We start from the raw sequence: 26,115 nt of genomic DNA, 5'->3' as shown, positions 1-26,115 counted from the left end.
TCATTCTCGCCTCTCTGCTGCTTATTCCTGCTGATCCAGCAGCCTGTGCAGATGTGGCATGGCAGGGTGGAGGCTCCAACAGGGCCAAGTCCCTAGCAGGTCTCCTGGGCACTGATGATGGGCAAGATCTGCCTGGGTTTTCCAGTGAGCTCTGCCTGGGAGCCTCACTCTGAGTATGTCTGATGTGGGGCCTCTCTGCCTTACGCCAAGGAATGTCGCATCAAGGCTGCAGCAACAATTTCATCTTCCCTCTGCACTCTCAATTCTAGGATCACAGGAACAGGCAGATCAGCCTTCTATATGTCTGGGGAATGAGGACCTCCAGGGTGGGTCCTGCCCTCACCCTCTGGCAGTGTCATCCTTCTCACTCTGCCCTGTGTTCTTTCTCCTCTTTGGCTCAGTGAACTCCCAGCAAGGGTACAAGATATCACCCTTCTTTTCTTGAAGAGACCCCTAGATTTATAAGCAATTGCCCTGGACCTTCTTTCTCTGATTTGGGGAGGGTACCAATCAAGCAACCTCCTTTCCTTCTCTACCATCACAAACATTAATTCTCCCTAAAGGTAACCTCCTCTATAACCCACCATGCTGGACCTTTTTATTAGATCAAGGAGGCCAACTGTCAGTTCTTCAAGGCCTTTAGAGGGGTGTCTGACTCCACTAGAGGGGTCTTTTGAAGGGAGAACATGAGGTACTTAGCACCTTTTTTTCTTAGATGTGGGTTTCAGTTGCTAGTTCTGGGAGAGATGGAAAGATCCTACTTAATATCATACTCTACTGACATGTGGGATTTCTCAAAATATGCACAAATCCAAGATGTCTATGGAAGTAGATTTTAAAGAATGTGGCTATATGCTCATCTTGGTAAGCAATTTCTGTGTAAGAGTACATTGGCCCTTGATTTAAAATTCCCTTTGCCTTCATAGTGAATCTGTGGCATCTTCCTGCACTGATGGACAGTGACTGCATTGGGGTATGGATGGGAACTTGATAATATGGGTAAATGTAGTAACCACACTGTTTTTTCATGTGAAACCCTCATAACAGTGTATATCAATTGTACCTTAATAAAAAATTTTTTAAAAATTCCCTTTGACGTATTTCTTAGTAGTCCTAACCCCAAGTTTGAAAGCACAACCTGATCTCCTGTTTTGTTTGGTTTCTTAATTTTAGGTTTAAGATGCTAAATGATGAAAACAGCAGCCACCTCCTGTACTTTAACTGTGCTCTCAGGTGGTTTGCTCTAAGAACGGATGTCCTCATGAACATCGTCACTTTCATTGTGGCCTTGTTGGTGACCATGAGTTTCTCCTCAATCAGTGCTTCATCCAAAGGCTTGTCATTGTTTTACATCATCCAGGTAATGCCTGGTGTAAGGTTGGGCTTGGCCTGGAGGCTCTGGCATACAGTGTATCAGGGAGGATGCATGTAACAGAAAAACCTACCTCAAATAGGTTTAAACAATAAAGAGAGATTAGTGGCTCCCATCATTAAAAGATCTGGTAGCGTGTGGACTTCAGGCACAGCTGCGTCACGGCACGGGCTCTAGCCTCCTCCTGTGATGACTTTCTTCATTGTTGCACAATGGTGCCTGGCAGCCTCTGGGGGCTGTAGCAGGAAGAAGGCAGGAGGTCTGATCCTAGCCAAGGGACAAACGTCCTGAGCTTCACTCTTACTGAATTAATCTAGGCATCCCAGAATTTATTTCACCTGGATGGGATTAGGATGACTGGCTTAGGCTAAAGGATGGAGCCACACCACCTTCTATCCCCAAGTCACACAGCTGGCTCACAGTCAGGGCAGGGAAAAGGATGCTGGAAAGGCAGCCACAATGTCCATAACAAATAATTACCGACTTCTTTTTTGGTTGCTTTGGTGTTGTTCTTTGAAAAATAGCAACAATAGGGAAACAATAATAATGACAATAATAATGAAATGCATGCCACTTTAGGCACTATTGTAAGTCCTTTACATAAACTAACTCATTTATCTTACAACAACCCTATGAGGTAAGTACTGCTTATCCCATTTTACAGATGAGGAGACTGAGGCCCAGAAAGACTTTGCCCGGGTTCACACACCTTCATGTGTAGGAGCCAGGATTTGAGCCCAGTTCTTCTGGCTCTGATACCCATCTGACTCAGTCTCATTCTCTAACGTAAGCCTCATGGTTTTCTCTTTGAAAGCTTTTCCAGTCAGGTCCTTATCCTTGGCAAACTGAAATTTTGAGATAATGTGGCCAAGTATGGGTCCTTTTTCATTTATTCTGTTCAAGGCTGTGGTTTCTTTTCTGTTAAAGTCAAACTTCTCTTCAGCTGTGAAAAGTTTCTCCTTTTTCTCCTCTTCCTCTCCTTTGCCTCTGTTTTCTCTTTCTAGAGCTCATATTGGTTGAATATTGGATTTCTTGTGTCAAACTTCAATGTTTCTTTTCCTCTGTCTCAAAGTTTCCATGTTCTTATATTTTTATCTTTATTTGGGGAATTTTCCTTAGCTTTATCATTCAGCCATTCTTTTGAATTTTAAGTTTGGTAATCACATATCCATACACTTAATTTTCGCAAACTCTTTCTTAGTCTCTGAGTTTTTAAAGAAATTATTTTTACATGGATGCAATATATTTTAAATCTCTCTAAGGATATTAATTAGAAGTCCCATTTCCTTAAACTCTCCTATCTTCTTTGACTGGTATCTGTTCTTTCTAGGGTCAATTTTTCTGTTTATCTGCTTCTTGCTCTTTCATGTCATTGGTTTGTCCATATGTCTCTTGATCCATTTGTATTTAATGATGAGAGATTGGGTTGGGTTCTCCGGGTTTCCTCTGCCTTTGTCTGTGCCTTGCTAGATGTCTCCTAATGGGTCAGACTTTTGCACAGGCTAGCTTCACTTCAGGAAAGCAGCCAGGGAGGTGGCCTTCAGGCACCAACGTGCTAATTTAAGGGGTTTTATCTAAGGTACTATTCCCGGAGCTTCATTTTACCCAGGTAGTCCCTTCGATGTCTTTCAAGAAGTGTGTGTGAGTGTGTGTACCTCTGACTGAGAGAAAGAAGAGGGGAGGGGAGTAAATGGGTCTGATAGAAGTAGCTGTGTATAAGCAGATAGTCAGTCTCTTTGTAGGCCCTTCTCACACTCGGATCCTCCCTGATTTCTGCTAGACTCTATAGCGCCTGCAGCAAATTCTTCCTCCATTCTATCAATAAGCTTTCATCTTTCCATCTTTTAGAAATTTGTTACTCTCCCATTCAATGATATCTCTTCCCAACCCTGTTGGGTTGGGAATGAAAGGTCTAGTCCTTTTTGAAAATATGTTTTCATTTTAATGATATTTTTGGAAGGAGGATGAATTAAAACATCTTCTTAAGACTCTAAAGTGGGAAAAATGAATTTTCCTTGGGTAGCCAGTTTCCCTTGTTGATGGATGTTATTTGTTTTTGTCTTGTAAAATATAAAACAGATGATGTCAAATGGATTCCTTTTCTTGGTCCAAGTGAAACAGCTTTCCTCAACTGAAGTCATGCTTTTGGGAGATATCATCAGCTTTCCATGAGATTGTTTTCAAACATCCCTGTAAGAATGGAGAATTTGCACACACTGATATCTAGGCGAAATGCTTCTTCTCCAGCTGGCTTCGTGGCTTTAATGAGCATTAGCTCCCTTCGGAGAACACAAAATCTGAATGACACAGCTTCCTATGAGAACAGCAGAAGCTCCCTCAATGGATGAGAAATTGGTGTGAAGTCCCACAGAGCAGAAAGTGAATGCAAAGTAACATCACATAACATCACAGTGAATGAGCGCTTACTGGGGCCAGTTCTGTGCTGACGTGGGAATTCTAAACCTGTGGAGGACTGCCCAGGCCCTTGAGAAACTAATAACATTGAATTTAACAAAATACTCTCTTCTAAAGGGCAGCATTTATTCATTCACTGAATATCCACTGAGCACCTACTGGGAACCAGGAATTATGCTAGTGCTGTGGATTTAGCAGTGATCAAGCTGGACAGGTTCCTGAGCTCATGGGGCTTATATTCTAGTGGGATATAAAGGGACATAGAGTGGAATAGAGTAAATAAGTGTGCAAGTAAATAAATGAGAAGACTTCAGAAATTAAGTGTTATGAAGATAACGAAGCAGGGTAATGTGACTGTCAGGGATGAAACAACATTAGATATGGAGTCAGAAGAGGCCTCTGCTGGGAGGTGACTTCCAAGCTGGTTGTCAAGCAAGGAAGACAGAAGGAGAAGTGCTTCAGGCCAAGGGTCAAAGTCTCAGGGTAGGCAGGAGCTTGAGGCATTTGAGGAGCTTGAGGAACTCAGAAGTTCATGAGGTTTAAGCAGACTGGTAAGAAATAAGGTTTGAGAGGTTGGCAGGGGTAGACTGTGCAGGGTTTTGTCAGCCATGGGCAGAGGTGTTGCCTATATTCTAAGAAAGGGTTTATTGGTTGTAGCATTCTGGACATTTGGGGCAGATATTCCTTTTTGTAAGGGTCTGTCTTAGGCATCATAGGATGTTTGCGGCCTCCCTGATCTCTAACCAGGAGATGCCAGTAGAGGAGGAGACTCCCTAGATGCCTCTAGACATTGCTGAATGTCCCCTCTGGGCATGATCATCAAGGTTGAAAGTCATTGCTGTCAGAGAAATGGGACTCCAGTGGTGTGTGTTAGGCAGGGAGGCAGGAAGGGAGGCCTGCTGAGGGCAGCTCTCTGAGGGTCTGGATCCACACCTCTTTCCATCTCATTCACCTGCTTGGGTCACACTGACTCCTTCCTGATAAGACCATTCACGCTGTGCAGAGCTTTCTTTCCCTGAGTTTGCCTGGCGGCCTTCTTACATAGACATAGCTCCTTAACCATCCTGAGGTAGCCCCACCCCAAACCCAGCTACTCTTTCTTATCATCCTGTTTCATTGACATTTTCATCATTCCCTGAAATTGCTTGTGTCTAGTCCGGCCAGCCTACTAGAACAGAAGGTCCATGAGTGCAGGGATCTTGTCTATCAGTCACATTCATCCCCTGGGAGTCCAGCCCCCTAACAGTGCCTGGCCCACATCACCGTTCCCCTAGTGGGAGAAGACCTGGCTTTGCCTCACCCACTAGCCCACTTTGCGACTGAGGAGGGTGCTGGTGCCCCACACTTCCAGTGCAGGCCAGCTGGCCTCCCTGCTGTGGGAAGTTGCACAGGCCAAGCCCACGGCAGGCAGCAGGTGCAGGGAGTTCTCCCAGAGTGGCCCCAGCAGTTTCTGAAGGAAATTAGAAGAGATGTAGCCCACTTTCCTTGGGACACCTCCACCGTGTACTCCACCATGCAGTGTCCCGGAGCCCCCAGAGGGATCAAACTTCAGATGCCCACAGTTGAACCTCTCATGACTCTCCTTCTCTTCCATGCCTCCCTTCTCTTAGCCCCCACCTTTTGTGTCTGCCACCTGGATTAGTTTCCTAAGGCTGCTGTAACAAAATACCACAAGCTAGTGGCTTAAAAAATGGAGAAATTCATTTTCTCACAGCACTGGAGGTCAGAAGTCCCAGTCAAGGGGTCAGCTGGGCCGTTTACCCTCTGAATCTCTGGGGGAGAATCTGCTCCTTGTCTCTCCTGGCTTGTGGCTGGCGGCCATCCTTGGTCCCCTGGCTTGTAGCAGCAGGACTCCAGTTTGCCTCCGCCTTGACATCTCCTTCTCCTCTCCTCTGTGCTTTCTCCTGTCTCTCATGAAGACACTTGTCCTTGGCTTTAGGGCCCACCCAGATAATCCAGGATGACCCAGGATTATACCTGCAAAGATCCTTTTTCCAAATGAGGTAACATTCATAGCTCCAGGGATTTGAATGTGAACATATCTCTTGGAGGAGGGGGATCCCTCATTCAACCTGTCCCAATATACTGCTTATGCTCAACTCTCAGGGTTGGCTTTTGGAGGATCCTTGTCCAAGATGGGTGGCCTTAGTGAGCCACATCTCTTAGTCTGAGCCTAGATTTTTCTCATGTCCAGAGCAAGCACCGGGGCTTGATAGCTTTCTTCCACCTCTGATGATCCATGGTGTCTGGACTTCAGTTGTGTCTTGGCTGCAGGTTGGGTCAAGTGGGGAGGGCCTGGGTGTTGCAGGACCCTACCAGGTGGTAGCAAGCAAACAGTACCTATAGCAGTTCTGTGGCCCTGGGAGGATTCCAGCCCCACAGCAGCTCTCCACCACTCAAGCCAAGAGGCGAGTTATCTAGTGATGCTGTGGGAGGAGTGCCAGGGAAAAAGTCATTACCGTTTGTTTCCAAAATACAAAGAACATGTTTACAGGCAGAACACCCCAACAGGAATATCTTCACTTTCATCACTTGCTGGGAATGCAAGCCTCCTTTTTGTGAGGTCCTGAGAGCCAGAGAGGGGTGATTCCTGCAGGTGGGATGGCAGGGCCTCAGGGAGGGGAGGGCTCTAACTGTTGCTTGTTCCTTTGCAATAGCTAAGTGGACTGCTCCAAGTGTGTGTGCGAACAGGAGCTAGACCCAGGCCAAATTCACCTTCGTGGAGTTGCTCTGAGAGTATATTTTGGTAAGAAATGAGTGTGTACCAGGGGAGGGAAAAGTTATTTGGCAGGATTTATGCAAGCATTTGATCTTTTTACATGTGAAAGGGATCTCTTTAAAAACTGAAATCAGACCACAAACCCTCTTCTTAAAAACCCATATTTGCAATACATCTAAAGTCCTTGATTCTGAGAGACAGAGAGATTCTTTTTAAAAAAAAAATTCTCAAGGACCGTTTTTGTATTCAGAAAAGAGAATTCAGTGGCTTACTTTAGTTAGTAAAAATTAATATTTGATTGACTAAAGTTGTAAATAGAAAAAAAAATAGTCTAACTCTTCTTTAAAAACTTTTATGCTCAACTTGAAGATCCCGGTATTCTTTGAAAAACAGTCCAGCCAAGTCAAGCAATCAGTTTTAAGGGCCTTTGAATAGTGTTTGGCACCATTTACAAACTTAAATACTTTAAACTGAATTTTAAAACTTAATACATTTTATTTCCTTTTTAGGTACCTTTATTTGATTTAACAAACAAACTTTTCTGAGGTTAAATAACGCCAATAAATTAAACTCATAAATAAAGAGAGCTTTAAGTCTGCATAACAATCCCAATGCTGTACATAAGCAGCAAGCTTTTAACTTAAAATCATGTTTAAATAAATTATTCAATTATACATTTTAAATTAGAATCATAAGCCCAGATGTCATTAATAGTATGAATACTTAAAACACCAATATGCATATTCCTTAAACTAAAAATATTACTGTTATAATTTTGCTTCTCTTAAATATTTTTATTATTCATTCTAAATTTTCCAGAGCTTAAAGCTACTGTCTACAAATACACTTATTTTCTCAGCTAATTGTGGTTGCCTGTCAACCAGAGATTCAGAGTGGCTGGCCACCCTAATGGGATACGTGGAAGCCCTAGTTCTCATTGCTAAATGGGACTTCATAACTTCAGAGGAGGAATTGGTCTTGTAATGCAGCAAAGTTGCTCTACTCCTTAATTAGACTTTGCATATCTTGGGCTCTTAGGAAACTTAAATGTCTTTTCGATGTAAGTCTAAAGACCACTAAACTTGACATCCTGTGTTCTTGTCATCTTCCTACTTATAATACCATGATGACTCTTGCAGATATTGAAATTGTATCTGATTGAATTATGCAAATTTTGAGGCTTGGTCTGGGTTTGTCACACAGCTTCAGGGTCACACTGCTGACAATTGCCCAGTCCCACAAGGCCACCCAGTATGAGCTGTCCCTGATAGTTGTCTATTTACTAAGCTCCACCCACATGACTTCTTTCTATTCCTCAGAGTTCCCAAGCTTGTTCCCATCTTGAGGCCTATGCACTTGCCATCCACTCTGCCTGGAAGGCTCTGGACTCAGGTCTTCTTGTAGCTGGCATCTGCAGCATTCCAGGCCTCAGCTGAAGTGTCACATCCTTACAGGTGCCTTCCTGGACACTTGAGCTCCTCCAGCCCCTCCTAGCACATTCATTCTTTATTCTACTACAGTACTCTGTTGTATTGCCTTCATTTCTGATTCTTTCCAAGTTTATTATCTGCCTTCCCACTGCAATGTAAGAGTCTTGAGTGTGGGGTCCTTATTGGTCTAGTTTGCCACCATAAACATCAGTACCTAGAATTGTGTGAATGAATGAATGAATGGATTAAATGAATGGAAAAGCAAATGGCCATTAACCTGTCACTGATTATTCTGCTTTTCAGACCTGTGTCCCTGAATGCACTCACCTCCTCAAAGAGGGGACTTGTCCTCACGACTGGCCCACCCATGGGGAGATAACATTCAGAGACTATCAGATGAGATATAGAGACTACACTCCCCTTGTTCTCGATGGGCTGAACTTGAACATACCAAGTGGGCAGACTGTTGGGATTGTGGGAAGAACAGGCTCTGGGGAGGACAAGCTCTGAGTATGCTTCTTTCGGGTAGTTTTCTTTGCACTTCCATGGGTATGTACTTAAGCCACACCAGAAGGCAACATGCATGTGAGGCAGACTGGCTGCCTCCCCTCCTCTGCAAATCACTTTATTGTAAATTAGGATTTCAGATTGAATGGGTGTGTGTGTGTGGAGTTGGAAGCAAACACACATCAGTTTTTGGATTAATTAAATGAGAATCATTTTGGTGAAACAAGAGGATGAGTCTCGTGCTAACAACCCCTACAGGGGTGGGCAGGTTAGCCGCACCAGGGCAGCTGGTTGTGCCCACAAAGTGAGCCATTGCTGTCTGTGCACTTATCTGCACAGAGCCATCCTCATTGCATAAAAAACTCCCTTGATTAGATACTTGGATATGATGGAAGTGCAAGCTGATGCTTGATTCCAGGTCCTTGCTTTTATCATTCCCAGGAAAGTCATCACTGGGAATGGCCTTGTTTCATCTGGTGGAGTCAGCCAGTGGCATGATGTGCATTGATGAGGCGGATATCTGCACTATTGGTTTGGAAGAGCTCAGAACCAAGCTGACTGTGATTCCACAGGATCCTGTCCTGTTTGTAGGTACAGTAAGGTAGCTGTTTTTTATTGTTGTGCATTCCCATTTTTGGACAGTGAAATCAGACCAACCAGGAACTTTGTGATGCACCACAGGGTGGCTGGCCTGGGGCTGTTCTACCTGAGGGAAGCATCATTTCCAGGTGCTCACAAGCACTGCTAGTGTTAGGAGAAGCCCAGGACTAGGGCCCTGAGCATTACTTGTGTTTTGTAAACTTTATTCCTAATAAGCAAGACGCTTGTATGTAGGGAGAGCAGATACCCCAGTTGGCCCTTGAGAGTCCTGATTTATGCCTATGTCTCAGCATCCTCTTCAGTTTAGCAGTAGCCACTCTCAAAAGCAGCCCAGTTTGCAAGATGAAATAAATCATTATCCTACATCTGTAGGGAAGCGCACCAATTCAGTCCCACTAAGGAGTGAACAGAAGCTGTTCAAGTACAAGAGCACCAGGGATGCAACTTCTACAGGGCTCAAGATTTGATGTCAAGCCACCAAGAGGAAACCACAGCTTCTCATTTAGTCCTGTGCAGTGGCTGCCCCTCTAATGAGAGGTCCATGTCTCTCACTGAGCACCAGATGAAGTAAGGGGCTGTATTTAGAGCTCTATGAAAAATACATTCTGAGTCTTGAACCACTAGATTCCCACCCTGCAAATGAGAAGCTCACCCTCTGCAAGGCCCAGGGAGCTGCAGATGCACCTCTTGCTTCTGAAGGTGGAGTAAATGCAGCAGCAGATTGAATTGCTTGCTCCCCCTGCCAAGCATTTACATAAGGTCAGTCCGCTGCTGCACAGAGCTGCCGTGTGGGCCAGATGTGCCTTTCTTAGTGCCTAGCTTGGTGCTGTCTCAGGCAGGACTTCGCGTATCCCTCCTTCCTTGGTGGTTTCTGCTCCATCACAGAGTTAAGGGTCCTTGGTCTCTTGGCCTGTATGACATGTGCCTTTTTTCTGAGCTAAATATTGCTCTTGGAGCCTTGGGCTCACCACACACCACCTTCCTGCTTTCCTCCACATGATGCAGAAAACATGCTCTCCCATCCTCTCATCCTCAGAAATCCAGCTCCCTCTCCTTTCCTTCATTGCAGGCACAACTTGGATCCCTTCGAGAATCACCCCGATGAGATACTCTGGCAGGTTCTGGAGAGAACATTCATGAGTGACACAGTAGGTCTCTGGGACTGTCCAGGATGTGTGCCTTTCCCAGTACCAGTGCCCCAGATACCTGGGCCAGGTTTAAATTTGACAAGCAATGGGCTAGCATCTGGCCAGGTTTATTTGTTGCACCCCCGTAAGTCAGTAGACTCTAATCCTTACTTATTACAAGTAACGGATAATATTTATTTGGCCTCTGCAGTGATCCAATCAAGAACTCTATGTGCATTATTTCCCTTAGTCCTGACTCATCTTCTGAGGCTGATACTCCAACCCTGACGTTCAGAGATGTAGAAATTAAGACTCAGGTAAATAACGTACACAGGCTAATGAGCAGCAGAATAGAGACTTGAATCCAGGTCCATCTGACTTTAGAGCAGATGGAGCACCCTGCTGTTCTGTCTAAAACCTTATTTGCTTATCACAGCAGATAAGACATGGGAAGGAGTGGGGGTATGACATGCTCTGGGAATGGCGAATGGCTGGCGTGAGTGGTGAGAGTGCACCAAACTGTCTGCGGATGGGGTCCTGTCCTGGAAGAGTTGCAGCTGGGGTCAGCAGGAGAGCATGGCCACCTCGGCAGCCCTGGGGGGATTTATTTTCCCAGGACAAGGTACCAAGGTGAGCCTTTCCCAAAGCCACTTTTACTTATACTGGATACATCAGAGCCTGTCTTTCTTTCCTTGATGACCAGAAAAATCTCTCACCCATCTCTATTTTGTCCACGGAAGTAGGGAGGCTGGAAGTCACTTATATTTGTTTGTGTTTCCCTGGAGCCATATGTGCATCATTTGTACTCTTTTGGCGAGGTGTCTACAGGGTTCTATGAATCATACTGTAATTGTAAATTATTAATGTCCGCCTCCTCCCTGGTCTTTCCCTGGTGCCTGTTTGCCATGCTGAAATGGTTGTTATTTTGTGCTTTCTTTCCCACAGTAAAATAAAGCCAGCTGATGAATAGATGAAAAGGGGGCAATCAATATAGACAACGCAGGACAATTTTATAGATCATCAGCATAAATGTGGCATTTTCTGTGTTTTACAGATAATGAAACTTCCAGAAAAATTACAGGCAGAAGTCACAGAAAATGGAGAAAACTTCTCAGTGGGGGAATGTCAGCTGCTTTGTGTGGCCTGAGTGCTTCTCCATAATTCAAAAGTAAGGAAACAGTGTGGAAAATGGATTGGTCAAATTTTCTATAATTCCCACAGTGCCATTCAGTCCATAGGTAGAACCACCCACTTGTCTTTCAGCAAAGAGAGAGCAATTGAGCCATTTAAAAACCGATTACCTTTTCTTAAGACAAAGTTGTGAGGGGTAAAAATTGAAAAATAACAGCCATTTACAGCAATAGCACCTGCCTCCCCTGGGCCTCCGCCTGGGAGGTCTCGCTTAGGTGTTCTCTCTCTCTCCTTGTAAGTGGTTTGAGTTTGAGAAATCTGCTTCTCAACTTTTCCCCTTTGTCCCTGAACAATTCCGAGTCCTGATAGACATTACCCAGGATTCTAACCAAGGCCTTTAGAATGCTAAGACATGAGATTATAAAATTTATACTCGTTTTTCCAGCAATTTAGCTGTCTTTGCTTACTGATTTCAAGGAAGGGATTGTTGTTTTAGAGATCCCATTGTCTGAACCGTGCTCAAGTGTAATCCATTGTGCATTATCTCTAAATGTGCTAATGGCAGGACAGGGAGCCAACATGCATTCACTGCTAAGCAGTTTATGTATTATTGTCTTTGCATTTCATGCTCAGAATAAGGTGCAACCCCATTTTACAGATGAGAAAATGGAGCCCTGGAGAAGTTAAGTAACAGTCAAGGTCAAACAGAGTGAGATTTGACCTCAAGACCTCTGACTTACAAACCAGCATTGTGGTGGGCAGAATAATGCCTGCCCTCTCCCCAAAGATGCCCATGTCCTGACACCTGGATCCTGTGTATGTGTTACCTTACCTAGAAAAAGGGGGCTTTGCAAATGGGATCAAATCAAGGATGTTGTGATAGGAAGATTATCCTGGGTGGCCCCAGTGATAGGAAGGTATTACCTGGGTGGCCCCAGTGTAATCACAGAGGTCTTTATAAAAGTGAGGAAGGAGGGTCAAAAAAGGAGAAAGAGATGGGAGAATGGAAGTAGAGGTTATAATTATGCCAGGAAGGGGTCACAAGCCAAGGAGAGCAGACAGCCTCTAGAGGCTGGGAAAGGCAAGGAAACAGTTTCTTCCCTAGAACCTGCAAAAGGAATGCAGCCCTGACAATACCTTGACTTAGAATTCTGACTTCCAGAATAATATGTTTGTGTTGCTTTATGCCTCTAAATTTGTGTTAATTTGTTATAGTAGCAATAAGAAACTAATATAAGTACTGTTATTACACCTTATGCTGGCTCATGTTAGCACAGTAGATGAAGCCTGTGGTGTATTTCTTCCTACCAGTTTATAGTGTTAGAATAAACCACTTAAAAATGGAGTAAAGAATGTACAACTTTGGTTCTCCAGCCAGTTCCTCTGAAGAAGATGAAGGTGGTGTAACATGACTTTAATTTTTCTTTTTCTCTTAACTTCTTGAGGTGGACACCTAGCTCATTACTTTTTAGCCCTTCTCTCTCTCTTTTTAATAAATAGAGTTAAGACTATGAATTTCCCTCTAAGTATAGCTCTGGCTTACTGTGACTTTCACAATGTTCCTTCCTCAATAGATCATTCTCCTTGATGAAGCCACTGCCTTTATGGACTCTAAGACTGACACCCTTGTTCAGCGAACCATCAAAGATGCCTTCAAAGGCTCCACGGTGTTGACCATCACCCACTGCCTCAGAACAGTCCTCAATTGTAACCTCATCCTAGTCATGGAAAATGGGAAGGTGCAGAAAGATGACCTCATCTCCTCAGGGGCTTCAGTGGTCTGGGATGTATGGTGGGTTTATATTTTCTGACAATTTCAGCTTTTCTTTTCTGATTTTCAGGTGGTTGAGTTTGACAAGCCTGAAGTCCTTGCTGAGAAGATAGCTTCTGCATTTGCAATGTTATTAGCAGCAGAAAACAAAAGTCCAATTACAAAGGTCCCTGTGGAGGTCACATCAACTGATTTTAGAGGACAAGGAGGATGCATGGAATAAGTTGGATGAGCCTGCAGGAGGAGGGGCTGTCATCTCAGCCATCAGCCCTGGTCCACCGTCCCTCCCACGTCCCTCCCACCTTAATGTACAGGCTGAGCTGAGGCAGAGGTTTCTTCCTTCTCTCACCCAGCCCATTTCTGACCTTACTTAGCAGGCTTGGAGTTGGCTCTGAGTGTTGAAGAGAGGCAGACAAAGCTAATGGATTAAAAAATTGCCTCTCACCTCCTAAAATCTGAAAGGTCCCTTGTGGATCCCCATCAATACCCAAGAATTAACACATTGTAACTTTCAGTTAAAACCTGGTCAAAGTAAACAGGGAACATACCTAAGGATAAGTTTGTTAAGGCCTCTTGCCTTGTTTTCTAAAGGAAAAGAGCAGAGTTTTCTTCTTGTTAAACTCCTATTCACATCTACTTGAGTGAGTGGCAAGCAGTATCTACACAGTGTGATGTGAAAGACTGATTATAGTGTTTGGCAAACTTTAAAAAAAAATCATATTGCATGTTCCATTTGTTCTATTAGAATAACAGGGAAAACAAAATGTTGGACTTTCTCTAAATATGACATTTTTACATCTTCTATATTGGTCATTAAAATGCAGTAGGAAATTAAACTACCCTGAAATGTTTGCTTGCAATTATTTTACTGAAGATACTCCAATGTATTTACTATTTCCTCTCACATACCCTCGTTGTTTTCTCCATTCGCTAAGAAATAAACTTCCACAGAGTTTCCCAAATAAAAGGCTTTCTTTTCAACCTCAAGGTTGGCTATATTCCTAGTAGCCTAGGAATAAGTGCTGCTAATTCATGGTAATATTTGAAAAAAAAAGAAAGAAAATCCCAAAGGCTCTTGGGCAATGTTTGCCAAGGGCACATCCTCAGCCTGGCTGTTTCTCATTCCTTAGGATGGAAAGCCTCAGTGACTCACCTCCCAGTGCCCAGGCTGAGCTCTAAAGGCAGCTGGGCGGTGATGACTGGCAAAGCTTCCATTTCAGGTCTTCTACCCCACTTCCTTCTAAGTCTTGACCACACCCTCCTCCCTGTCCCTCCAAGCATGGAGGAAGGCAGTGCCTGGAACACAGGGGCACTCAGGAATGAGTGGTATGAGTGCATGACAACATGATGAACCTGCAGATGTATTTGCATGTTGAGGGCTTAATAAAGAGGGGCTGGTATTTGCAGCAAACCATCATCCAGCATCTCAAGAGTTGGGCTTGTAGGGTTGGCCTCTAACAAATCATTCTCCAGTATTCTTCCAGCCAGGCCCAGGCAGATGTCTGCAGGACCAGAGGTGAGGTGGGCACAGCTGGCTGCAGGTAGAGCACCCAGTCTGGTGAGTGTTAAGGCCCTGGCTAAGGCAGCGAGGCAGCAATTCTGCTACCAGTGGAGGGTGCCCACCAAGAAGAATGTGGTTGAAGAGGCAACATGTGAGGGGGCACCTTTCATGGGCACCTCTGTGCCACATATGAATCTTCCTGTGAAGGGACACAGTGCATCTTTAAAAAGTCCACTGCCCTAACCTCAGCCTTCTCCCGCTGTGTTATGTGAGCCTGGTTTCAAACCCACATCCACTTGGTTCCCAAGCTGCTGCCCCAGGGGGAGTGTGGCCAACACCTTCATGGATACCCAGTGACATAAGAATTTTGACATTTAATTATCATTTTATTTTAGTGGCCTAGTTTTGCTGTGCTCTGTTCATCTGCCTGCCTATGGGATGATCTTATGTCCAATGTTATGAATTAGAACCTCTTGAATAGCCTCTTTTAGATGCCAGCAGAGACTAGGATAAGCCATTTATAAGCATTGTTATTATAAATTAATAAATAGCCTATGACATGTTCCACAGTCAGTTGTGTCCTACAGTTAATTGTGAGGATGGCTGATCCAGAGCATGGGCAGCCAGCCTGCCACCTGTTATTCTAAAGTTTTTTTGGAATATAGCCATTCTCATTTGTTGATGAATTACCTATGGCTACTTTCACATTCCAGTGGCAGAGTTGAGTAGTTGCAACCTAAAGTATGTTCTCAAAGCCAAAAAGTATTCACCAGCCTGGCCCTTTACAGAAAAAGTTAGATGACCCCTGATTTAGGCATTGATATGTAGTATAATTCAACTTGATGAGACAGTGAGATATGAGAGGGCAGTTGGCTGGGGGCTGGGCCCTGGGTTCTGCCTGGTGTGTGTGTGATGTCTAAAGCTGTGGCAGCCATGTTGTGACCATGGAGGAGGTAGAGAGATGGACGAAGCACTGGTCTTTGCTTATGACACTGAGCTGCTGGTTTACCAATCCTGTAGTTGCCCCACCTCTTGTCAAGTGAAAGATGCATTTTCCTTATTGTTTAAGCCAGCTTGAGTGAGCTTGCTGTTACTTGCAGTCAAAAAGCATCATAAATGATGCAGGAGACAGTGAGGTCCTCTTTCCTAGGAAGATGCTGATCCTGACCTGAGGAAAAGAGAACCTGGGTTCCTGCCCTGGTTGTTACTCCATCCTTCTCCACCTTAAATGTGGCCCAAATGGGCATCCGTTCACATCCAAGCAAGGAAGAGTTTCCATTTCTCATCCATCTGCAAAGATTCATGCCTTTTATGAATATTTCCCTCACTTTCCCTTCCTGCTGCCTAAGATCTGAAGGACTCAGAAAGAATTCACAGATTTTATTCTTGCTATTCAAGTGAACAGATCTGAAATTGGCCCAGAATTGTTGGTAAAATGTGAAATATTCTTTGTTAAGAGTTAGAATCACTTTGGCCGGAACAGCATGATTTAAAATGAATTGAAAAGCATAGGAGGTCAGTTTGGGGTCAATGTACGATCAAAGAAATCATTTTTCTTTCAGCCCTGTGTAGAAGGTCACCTCTGGGTGAGGCTAAATCGAGCACTAAAAACTTCAAATAAATGCTGATTTCCACAGAAAGGGTCTGCCTGACTTCATGATGTGCACGTTCATGGCTCCTGCTGCAAAGGCCTCCCTCTGAGACCAGCATTAAAGGGCCAGACCAGGTCTGTTTCTGGGGTTTCAGTGCAAAACATTGCAGCAGTCAAGCGGATTGTTACCCTCAGCTCCAGGAACCAGGACTCTGGGCCTCCCTCACCCGGCGAAAATCACACCCAAAGAAACCTAAGTGTGTTTTATGGCAATGTTTTACATTTCTTTAGAATTTTATTATGTTAAAATACATATAAAACTTACCATCTCAACCATTTTGAAGTGTACTATTCAGTGGCACTAAGCACATTTACATCATTGTGCAACCATCACTACCACCCCCTCCAGATCTTTTTCATCACCCCAAACTGAAACCTGTACCCATTGAACAATAACACCCCATTCCACCCATCCCCAGTCCCTGGTAGCCCCTATTTTGCTTACTGTATGAATTTGACTACTCGAGGTACTTCATATAAGTGAAATTACACAATATTTGTCTTTTTGTGACTGGATCATTTCTCTTAGCATAATGTCTTCAAGGCATGTGTCAGAATTTCCTTCCTTTTAAGGCCACCCTAGAAGTGTGAAGTGGTATCTCATTGTGGTTTTTATTTGTTACTGATGTTTAGTGAGATAGAGTATCTTTTCATGTGCTTATTGGCCTTATATTTCTTGAAAAGAGAATTTGCACATGTAAGAATCTTAGAAGAGACAGTGTTCCACTATCTTGCAAAGTTCCATAGCATCTTGAATGAATAATATCACTGTGTCAGGATATGGACAGGAACTTAGAGACTGTAATTATTAGCTGTGGACTAAGCACCCGCCATGCATCATGTCATTAAGTCTTTAACAACTCATGAGGTAGACATGGTTCTTCCTGTTTGCTTAGGGAGATTACATGACCTGCCCAAGTTTACCCATATGGTATGTAGAGGAAAGGGAGAGGGGAATGAAGGCTGGCAGAGGTAAGAACCATTCTGGAAACCGTGGGTGGTTCCTGCAGGACAAGGAGGGGCTGAAGACCCTGAGGACTGGAAGGTGCGTTCCTGGTGGGGAATCATCCTCGGACCTTGAGGTGAGGGATGTGCCTGGCCCAGGGACACAGCAGGTGACTGCTTAAAGGGCCCAGGGGTGTTGGAAAATTGTCTGGTACTTCACCATCTGCATATCCAAACACAGTTGGAAGCCACCACTGGCTTGAGGCTTGGATACAATTGGTGATGGAGAACAGTTTGTTGTAAAAACAATTAGGGCCGGTGAGGGGAAGAGCTCATTAGCGACAAGAAGTCTGGCCAAAGAAAAGCAGGGCCTCAGACAATCCCACTGCAGCAAAGCCAACAAGCTACAAGGATCAGAAACAGGCTGGTTCTGCCACATAACCCCCACTACCCTCCTCCGCCGGGGCAGGATGGGTGTCCTGAGGACAAACTGCCAGTGATGGGCAACGTTCACACTTGCCAGTCTGTACCACGCATGCTGTCCGCACCAGCAGGAAGCTCTTTCCCAGGTGCTCAATAAAGAGATGGGAGAGCCAAGTTCCCTCTAGTGCCTCCATTTCAGTGTGTGCCTCTTTGCTTATGCAACTGGTATATCAGAGATTATCTGCATAGCAGGATCATTTTGGAAATGATGAGCCCACTCTGTGCGGAGAGCACATTTGGCTTGGCAACCAAAGTAGTTCTTTGGGAAGTGGTCATAATGGTGCTACAATACTAATCAAATTCTTCAGTTTTCTCTGACATGGGGATTGTAGAGCCAAGTGTCCTCACAAGCAAAGACAACATGTTAATAGCTGTACTGACAAGCTAGAGGACAGGGACATGTAGCACAGAGAAACAAGCCTGGGCTATAGGAGTCTAGGAAAAGCAGTCAGTGCTCCACCCAGATCCTTCTGGTTACTTGTACACTTCAGCATGCTTTTGATCTGTGCCTTTTAACTCTTCTTCCCAGGACCGCTTTGGGCTGCTGGTCCACTCACGAGGAGAGGAAGAGGAACCTAGATGTACATTCCTCCAAGGCAGTGCTGAGCTGGCAGGCCCAGCTCCCTAGTTCTGGGGTGAGACTGTTCCAGGGTGAAGTGTAACTTACACTCCCAGGTTCCCACAGAGATCAAGCCTGGGGAAGACAGCCCCTGCAGGGCTTCACCAAGATCTGGACTTCCTCTCTTTCTCATCCTTTTCCCTGGCCCTTACAGATTTTCCCTAGGAGCAATTTCTTGATAAGTTACTAGCAATCAATTCTTGTCTAGGGGTCTATTTCTGGGGAATCCTACCTAAAGAGGAGGTCAAAGAAATGAGCTGAAATGCAAACCCATCATTTCAGGTCTCCAGCACTTCATGCGGGACCACCTCCCACTCCATTTTTAGCTCAGGACCTAGGCAGTTGAGGTGATTCTGACCTCACCGATCACCTCTAGGGAGGATGGACCTGGCATCTGGACCAGGCCGGTCAGAGTCACATCTCTGTGTGCTGTGAGGGGTTGGAGTGGGTACATGCCCCAAGCTTGGCCAGTAGGTGCCAAACCAAGGAACTTCACTGGAACTAAGGGGAAAATGGGGCATTTCCTCCTTGAATGTGCAGACCATAAAACTTTTAGCTTCAAGCCTCCATATGCTATTTTGATATCACAAGGAAATCGTCTGCCTGAGAATGAAGCCAAACCAAAGGAAAGTCTAAGGAAGAGATGGAGAAAACATTATTGTGTGCTCTGGGCATTCCTCATCTCCTGCAAGACAGCACAGTCCCCACTGGTGGATTTGCTGCTCCTGGCCTGCCCAGGGTCCTGACTCCTGGTGGTTCCAGGGCTTCCTAATCTCCAAAGTACCCGAATTTTCCTACTATGCCAGAACTATGCTGTGCTGTGCCCTGAATGGCAAGAAGAACCCTCACCGAAGAGCCCTGTCTCAGCCAGTGGGGCCAGGCTGGGAGCTAGATTTTTCCAAACCCAGACCTCTGTCTCCTACACAAATGTCCTCCTGCAAATCAGTCCCTCAGTGCATGCAGTTGCTGTTCCCATTTCACTGAGGCCCAGGCAAGTTACTTGCCCAAGGATCTTGCATTTTTAGCATACCACTAAGTTTTTTTCAGTGACTTTCCATCTTTAATATAATTTATCATCACAAAAGTTTCCTGAATTGGAATTATTATCCTTTATTTAGAATTTAAAAAACAATCCAAAGCATAAACAGTTGAGATACATTGCATATGGTCAAACAATTATTCAACATTCATTCAGAAAATACAGAAGCTCAGAGTTGTAAGGAACTTCATAAACCAGGCCATTCTGCTCATCTAACTGGAGGGGAGACAGAGGGTCAAAGGAGACAGAGGTTTGCTTAAAAGCCAGGTGGGGTCTGGAGTCCTAATCTTATCACTTCCTTTATTCTGCCATGCTTTTCTAAGAGTACGTGATTCTCTCTGTCTTTGTCTTTGCCTGTGCCTATTTGTGTGTGTCTCTCTCACATACACACACTGTACCTGCTTACATTCTCAGAAACTACTCATCCTCACCCTCACCCCCAATTCCCCATGCCAGGGTGACCCTCTAACTTCAGAAGGAGCAGGGGTCTGTGCTAGCCACAATCCCTCTGATGAGCAAACTCAGGTGACTTTATTTCCCCTCAGGAAGCATCCTCAGTGTCCAAAGGATTTTCAGGTTTCTCTGAATTTTTAGGGGAAGACAAGCTGAGAGGAGTAGGCAATACATAATGAAGGGACCAGCATCCCCAAGGGGTGGGCAGGGCTCCCACAGACTGTGAGCATCCGGGAGAGAGAAGCGGAAGGGGGATGGGGGTAGAGTGCTTGACCGGTCGGACTGGTGGGCTGCTGAGCAGCCATAGCCAGCACAGAAGAGGACTGCAGCCAAAGAGAAACCCAGGCGAATGAAAACTATCAGCTGCACCAGGGAGGTGGTGAAGAAGGCTAATCACAGAGGCAAGGCAAACGCTGACCACCAAGCCAAGCCGGCCCTTCTCCCTTCTGAAAAGCTAACGTGTGGATTGATGTACATCTTCTAAGTTGAAGTCGGCAGCACAGGTAGAATAATAACATGGAAATGGATTGTAGTAATAGATCCAAGTGGAAAACAAAAGGACTTTTATAAATGAGTGCCAGCTAGGAGGAGAAGACAGATGCAGGGAACAGTAGAAGGCAAGGGGCCTCCGGGAGGAGTGGGAAGACACTGAAGATGATTACCAGAAATCATTTATTTGAATCTTTTGGTGACAGCAACTCCAGAGAAGAGTTATATAATTAAACTGAAATGTGAAAACTTGGCGGTATTCAAGGGATTGTCACCAGAGGGGAGAATGAGGATGAACAGAGGAAAACTTGAAAATCAAGAAAGTGAAGAGCAGGACTAAACAAAATTGTGTTTTGTAACTGTGTGCAGAGTGGAGTCCACAGGGCCAGAGCTCCGCTGGACAGCGATGGATGCATGGCAGAGACCTGCTCCAACGGGCCTCTGGCACCCGCTTCAAGGTGGAGATCTGCTGCAGATGGTGACCACACTGGGGATCACGGCCAGGGTCCAGTCGGCTCTGGGCAGCAGTTAACACTGGGCGTTTCCTAAGGCTCAGGCTTCACAGTTTCTTGGGAACTAATTGGCACCAGGGCAGTGGGATCTCAGGTTGAGCAGTGTGATTTCCCCCAGTGGTGCCCATTTTCCTCATCTGGTGAAGAAAAGGTGATGGGAATTTTACTTTCTACCTGCAGCAGAGTCAGTGGTCACATCCAGAATTCCATGGCTTCTCCCCAACCTCCACCATTCCCAGCTCTCTTGCTATTAGGGTAGAGATTTTTCAATTGCCTTGCAATTTTGGTTAATAGGTTTAAGTGGCAGTGACATGCGTCAACACGGACTGATGCATGGAAGATACCATGCAAAACCCTCTAGCTATCTTCTCCAGTGTTTTGAACATATTCCAGTTGGCATTCCAAATAGTGGACCCCCTCCATCATCCGGGGTTCTTGAGTAAGTATGTTAAGAATTCTCCCTTTCCTTCCATACTCCTACCACCAGCTTACCTATACAGGTACTATGAGCAAGAAGTAAATTTATGGAATATTCAGTGAAAGAAATATCTCTATTAGGTTGAAATTTTGTTACAGTGGCATGGCCCAGCATATTCTGACTAATACACTAACAGTCACCAACCACTATCTATGATGATTCTCACAAAAGCACTATGTCAGTAAGCTGTCTTAAGATCCAATTATTTAAATTCCACAAGCATTTGTTGAGTACCTACTAGGCATTGTGCTCTTCCCTGTGGCCAACAGAGATGAACAAGATCACAGTTCTTTCCATTTATCTGGAATGATAGGTTCATGGGTATATATAATAATGATGCAGTGGGGGAAGTTGTTTTGGGTTCAGAAGTACCATAGGAAACCAGAGAGCTGAATCCAAGAAGCTGAGGTGGGGGTAGGAGGCCAAGAGGACCCTAAAGAGGTGGTGTCCTTTGAGCTGGGCTTTGGAGGAAGTGTACAGATATGCCAGATAAAGAAGGCTCCAAGAGTGCTCAAGGGAGGGGAAGATTAGAACACCTTCCTTTTGCTTCTCTATTGGACTAACTTACCTGCTATGTATCCTTTAAAATCTCAGGCAATGCCACTGGCTGGAAGCGTTTCTCACCTGTCCTCTCCCTCAACCATCACCCACCACCACACAAAGAACCCCAAGCCCAGGATAGGCTGAGTGGCCCTCCTCTGTCTATCACAACACAATTTTGTCAATCTGCACTGTCTTGTATGTCTTCCCTATTGTGTTGGAACCCTTGATGTCAGGGACTGTCATTTCCAGAGCCCAGTAGAGGGCTCGATCCATAATAGATACTAAAAAAAAACTAGTGATAAAAGTAACAAAAACAGGAAAAGTTAACAATCCAATCAGAAACAACTCAAGATTTCATCACAGACTTAAGGAAATCTGGGTTCTATCTGGCTCCCTGTTCTAACAGTAATGAGGAGGGGGAGGCTGGAGGGGAAAGGCTACCCAAGGCCCAGAGAAAGTGCAGTCCAGCTGGGAAAACCTTGCTGAGCCAGGAAGGGACCGACCTTCAAAAGCAGAAGGAGAGCAGCAATTCAGTGTGGTAAGGTCACAGAGGTGTCACGAGTTATTGATTTTGTTAAATCATTAGTGGATTGGCTGTTGACCAGGAAATAAACTCTTTCTTATGATTTCTAATTTATCCAGGAGTTTCACTGGTTTTCTGAAACTTCTGTTAACACATGTAAATATCTCAGTGGTAAATTCCAAGTGTCACGGTTCTTAGTGACCTGACATTTCTCACAGACTTGAGACCTAAAGTTGATCCTGTGTCTGCAACTAATACTTGATGAGCATTTGCTCTGGATGAAATGCAGGGGCAGGAGTTGGGAGGACACTGTGATATACAAGACATGTTTGAGTTCTTGAGTAGTTGTAATCTACAGAGGAAATAGATGTGTTCTACACTATCTAATGACCCCTCAAGGTAAGGGTGAGGTGCAGAGCAAACCCTGCTAACACCAGACATCATGGTGGTTCCAGGACTGTATCCAGGCTGGGCAGGTGCTCACACTGCAGGGCAGGGTGTGTGATAGGAGACATCCAGAAGGGGAAAAACGCTGTGTCCTAAAGACAGGAAGGATCAATACCAGGGAAGTCAATTTCTGTGCTCAAGTTCAGGAGGAAGCTCAAGGCCAAAAATAGAACTACTGAGAAGTCAGAAGTCAAGAAAAAACTGGAGTAAACAGTGAGGCACAGGATGGGAGAGCAGAGAAGATCTGAGACACTTTGGTGTGAACTGGCTGGCAGTCCCAATGCTCATTTTTTGTTGCTCATTAGCCATACCTTTTGTGGGGGAGAGGATTTGTTTATAGGTCCAAGGTCTGGGTGTACGTCTGTACAGTGCTTTAAGCCATGGCCCACAAAACCTAGTCCCATGGCGGATTTGAGGTCAAGAGAATCCACCATCAAGAGTAATTTTAAAACAAGCACTCCTGTCCTTGATTTATATTTTGCAGACAGCAAGGAGGGCACATATAGACCTCAGCTATTCTTAACACATTCTTATTTTCTCTCTCATCCACTTTGTTCCTGTGCTCCAGCAGCTCTGAACTTATTTTTTTCCCCAAACCACTCTGAAAAACTTCATCCTCTAAGCCCTGCCTTTCAGACCTCTTGCATTTCTCTTCTTCCTCTTTGCTCTAGATTCTATGCTACTGAGTCTAAAGGGTTGGTCTGCCAAGCGGTGCCCTTCTTGGAGGGTAGGGAGCAGGCCCAGCCTGACACTTATTAGTGGAGAGACTGGGAGCACCCAACTTTTAAAAATTACATCCCATCACATATACAACAGACCACCCAATGCTGAACGTAAAGCCAGAAGCCAGCAGAGGTCATTGGGTCTATGTGTGGGATCAGACATCATTCTTTGCATCTGCTGTGACACATCATGGAGATTGCCTGGAACAGTGCTGTGGGGTGTCCCAGAGAAAAGATTCCATGTCCTTCCAGGGCAACATAAAGTCTCCTTGTCCTTTCCTTACATAAATTTGGAGGGTATTTTCCTATTCCTCTGGGATGGTCTGGACTCCAAATGTAGGTGTGATCTACCATTTCATGGCTGATTTCCCTCCGCACTGCTTCCACATCCTCAACCACCATTATGAATGCCTACGCTTTGATGGTAGGGCACACCTTAGATTTTCCAACAATAAAATGATCCTATTTTATAACACTGCAGGCACTGCACTGCTTGAATGCTTCTCAGTCCTGGAATCGATCCTGCTCAAGCCAAGTTGTTGGAAAAAAAAAACCCTCCCCAACCATTTTCCATTCATCTCAAATGTTGAATTTCTGACATAATTGCCCAATCCTGGGGTGTCTCTGCCTCACCATCTCACAGCTGGAGGAGATTGGTACTATTTCCTTACATGTAGAAGCAGAGCAGGAGAGTAAGTTCCCTCACAGGGAGCAAAAAATATATATATATTTTGTGTGAAGTATGAATCCTCTAGGAATTAGCTTAATGCACACACTGGGCTTGAAATGCAAGAATGGGAATTCAAAGCAGGTCCTGTAACAGTAGATGGACCTGTTTAACACCCATGTCAGTCTCTTCCCAGCAGACTGGGCCTTTGAGAGGGCTCTGTCCCTGAGGACTCCTAACTCCAGGTATGTCTAGGTGGCCAAATATTCCCCAGCCAACATCTTTCCTGACTCACTCCGTGATCATCCATCCCATCCTCAATTTCTTCCCCTTCAATACCTCTGAGAAAAGAATTGAATAGTGCTTCTCAAAGAGTGTTCTCCAGAAAGCTAGTCCCTCAAGATGAACTGGGAGAAAAGGATTTTTTGGTCAAATATATTTGGGAAAGGTCTCAGACTATAGCCCTTCAGATTTACAGGGCAAGTTGGCTGTATCTCAGTTTGGGTTTCCCAAGAGCATTTACTGAGATAAAGTTTCCTGATTCCCAGAAGATGCAGAGCAAGAAGGGGAAGTGAGACAAGGAAGAGAAAGCCAACAAGGATGAGCTGCAAGGTCAGTCACTACTGTGAACTGAAAGTTTAAACCAGTGGGGAACTCTGCAGCCACAGGTGGTGCGGGAGAGCTGAGGTGTTTCCACACCTCCTCCATTACCGTTTGGTTGAGAGCTTCTCCTTGGAGTGCTCATTCCTCAGCACTTCTTGCTTGCAGGTGAGAAAAGTGGGCTCCAAGGATCAAACAAGGCCCTCAGGAACAGAAGTGCAGGTGCTGAATAGGGAAGTACGGCTGGCACGTGCTGAACTGGGAAGAGCAAGGCATATGGCTGGACTTTGAAAGTGTCTGCCAAAGCATTTTCTAAACTCATTTGATGGCAGAACTTCCCTCCTACCCCCCCAAACAAATTCCTACACTGTGACAGATTTTGGATAAACCTGGCTAGTATACTTAGCAGGAAGACATATAAAAAGCAAAAGTTGAATGTGGTGCTTCTGTCATAAGAATAACAGGCTTTTTAACCAGGAAAAAAGACACCTGAGAGATAAGGGAAGGTCTATGAAGTGTTGCCAGCCAAGGGAGCAGACCGAGCCTTGTCTTCTTGGAGGCCAGTGGACAGATTTGGCTCAGGAAAGGAAGAAATGTAAAGGGTGGGCCAGCCACTGAAGGGCTGGAGGGAAAGTGAACTTCTCAGCATTGGCTGTATTTTAATAGCGTCAGAGTTCTCTGGGTGTGTGTGTGTGGGGAATATGAATGGAGGGGACATTTGTTAGAAGGCTGGACAATCTGGTTCTGAGATTGTATTGTATTAAGTCTTCATTTTGATTCTCCCTCCAGGACTGGAGGACAGGAATAGGGAAAAGGCCAGATTTCTCCCCAGTTTTCTGCTTACCTGGCATCTCTAATACTAGCTGTGTCTCTCAGCACCCACTGGGCACCTTGGGCATGGTCTAGTTTTCTGCTGGAAAGCTCCAGCTTCTGAACTTCAGTCACAAGGTGGAAGGCTTACTTCTGCTCCTAGCAGAATGCTGGCTCCCATTAGGCACTTACCCTTTGGCTGAGGGGAAACCTGTCCTTTTCACAGACCTGGGGTGAGAGAAGGGAAGAGAGGGAGTGGCACAAGGTCCTAAAGTGGCACAAGGTCCTAAAGTGGCACAAGGTCTTCTCCTGCTGTGGCAAAGGCCACTCTCTTTCTTTCTTCCTTTACCGCTGTTAAAGTTCCCACAAGAAACTCAGCCTTGCTGAGATCCCCAATCATATCTCAAGCCTCCAGACTGCCAAGGAGGCAGGGAACTTTCTGGGCTCTTAACTCATAAAGTTGTACTTTTCTGTTAATAAGAAATAATAGTTGTTCCTTTTCCAGAGCCAGACAAATGGATTAGCCCCTTGGGAACCTACAGATTTGGTTTAATCTTCCAT

General features: G+C 45.0%; 1 protein-coding gene across 1 annotated transcript in view; it reads left to right on the top strand.

The window, feature by feature from the left end:
* The window catches only part of ABCC12 (ATP binding cassette subfamily C member 12), a 57,875-nt gene extending 44,518 nt beyond the window's left edge, over positions 1–13,357 (top strand). The window contains 9 exon segments of the mRNA XM_057492742.1: positions 1,204–1,360; positions 6,445–6,481; positions 6,484–6,533; positions 8,240–8,446; positions 8,890–9,044; positions 10,113–10,191; positions 11,225–11,338; positions 12,876–13,040; positions 13,143–13,357. Of these exon segments, the coding sequence (XP_057348725.1) occupies positions 1,204–1,360; positions 6,445–6,481; positions 6,484–6,533; positions 8,240–8,446; positions 8,890–9,044; positions 10,113–10,191; positions 11,225–11,338; positions 12,876–13,040; positions 13,143–13,295 (1,117 nt within the window). The 3' untranslated portion in view covers positions 13,296–13,357.
* The last annotated feature ends 12,758 nt before the right edge of the window (positions 13,358–26,115 follow it).

The sequence above is a fragment of the Manis pentadactyla genome, chromosome 15 (genome assembly GCF_030020395.1).
Source record: "Manis pentadactyla isolate mManPen7 chromosome 15, mManPen7.hap1, whole genome shotgun sequence".
Taxonomy (NCBI): Eukaryota; Metazoa; Chordata; class Mammalia; order Pholidota; family Manidae; genus Manis; species Manis pentadactyla.
This window is presented reverse-complemented; position numbering and strand designations above follow the sequence as displayed.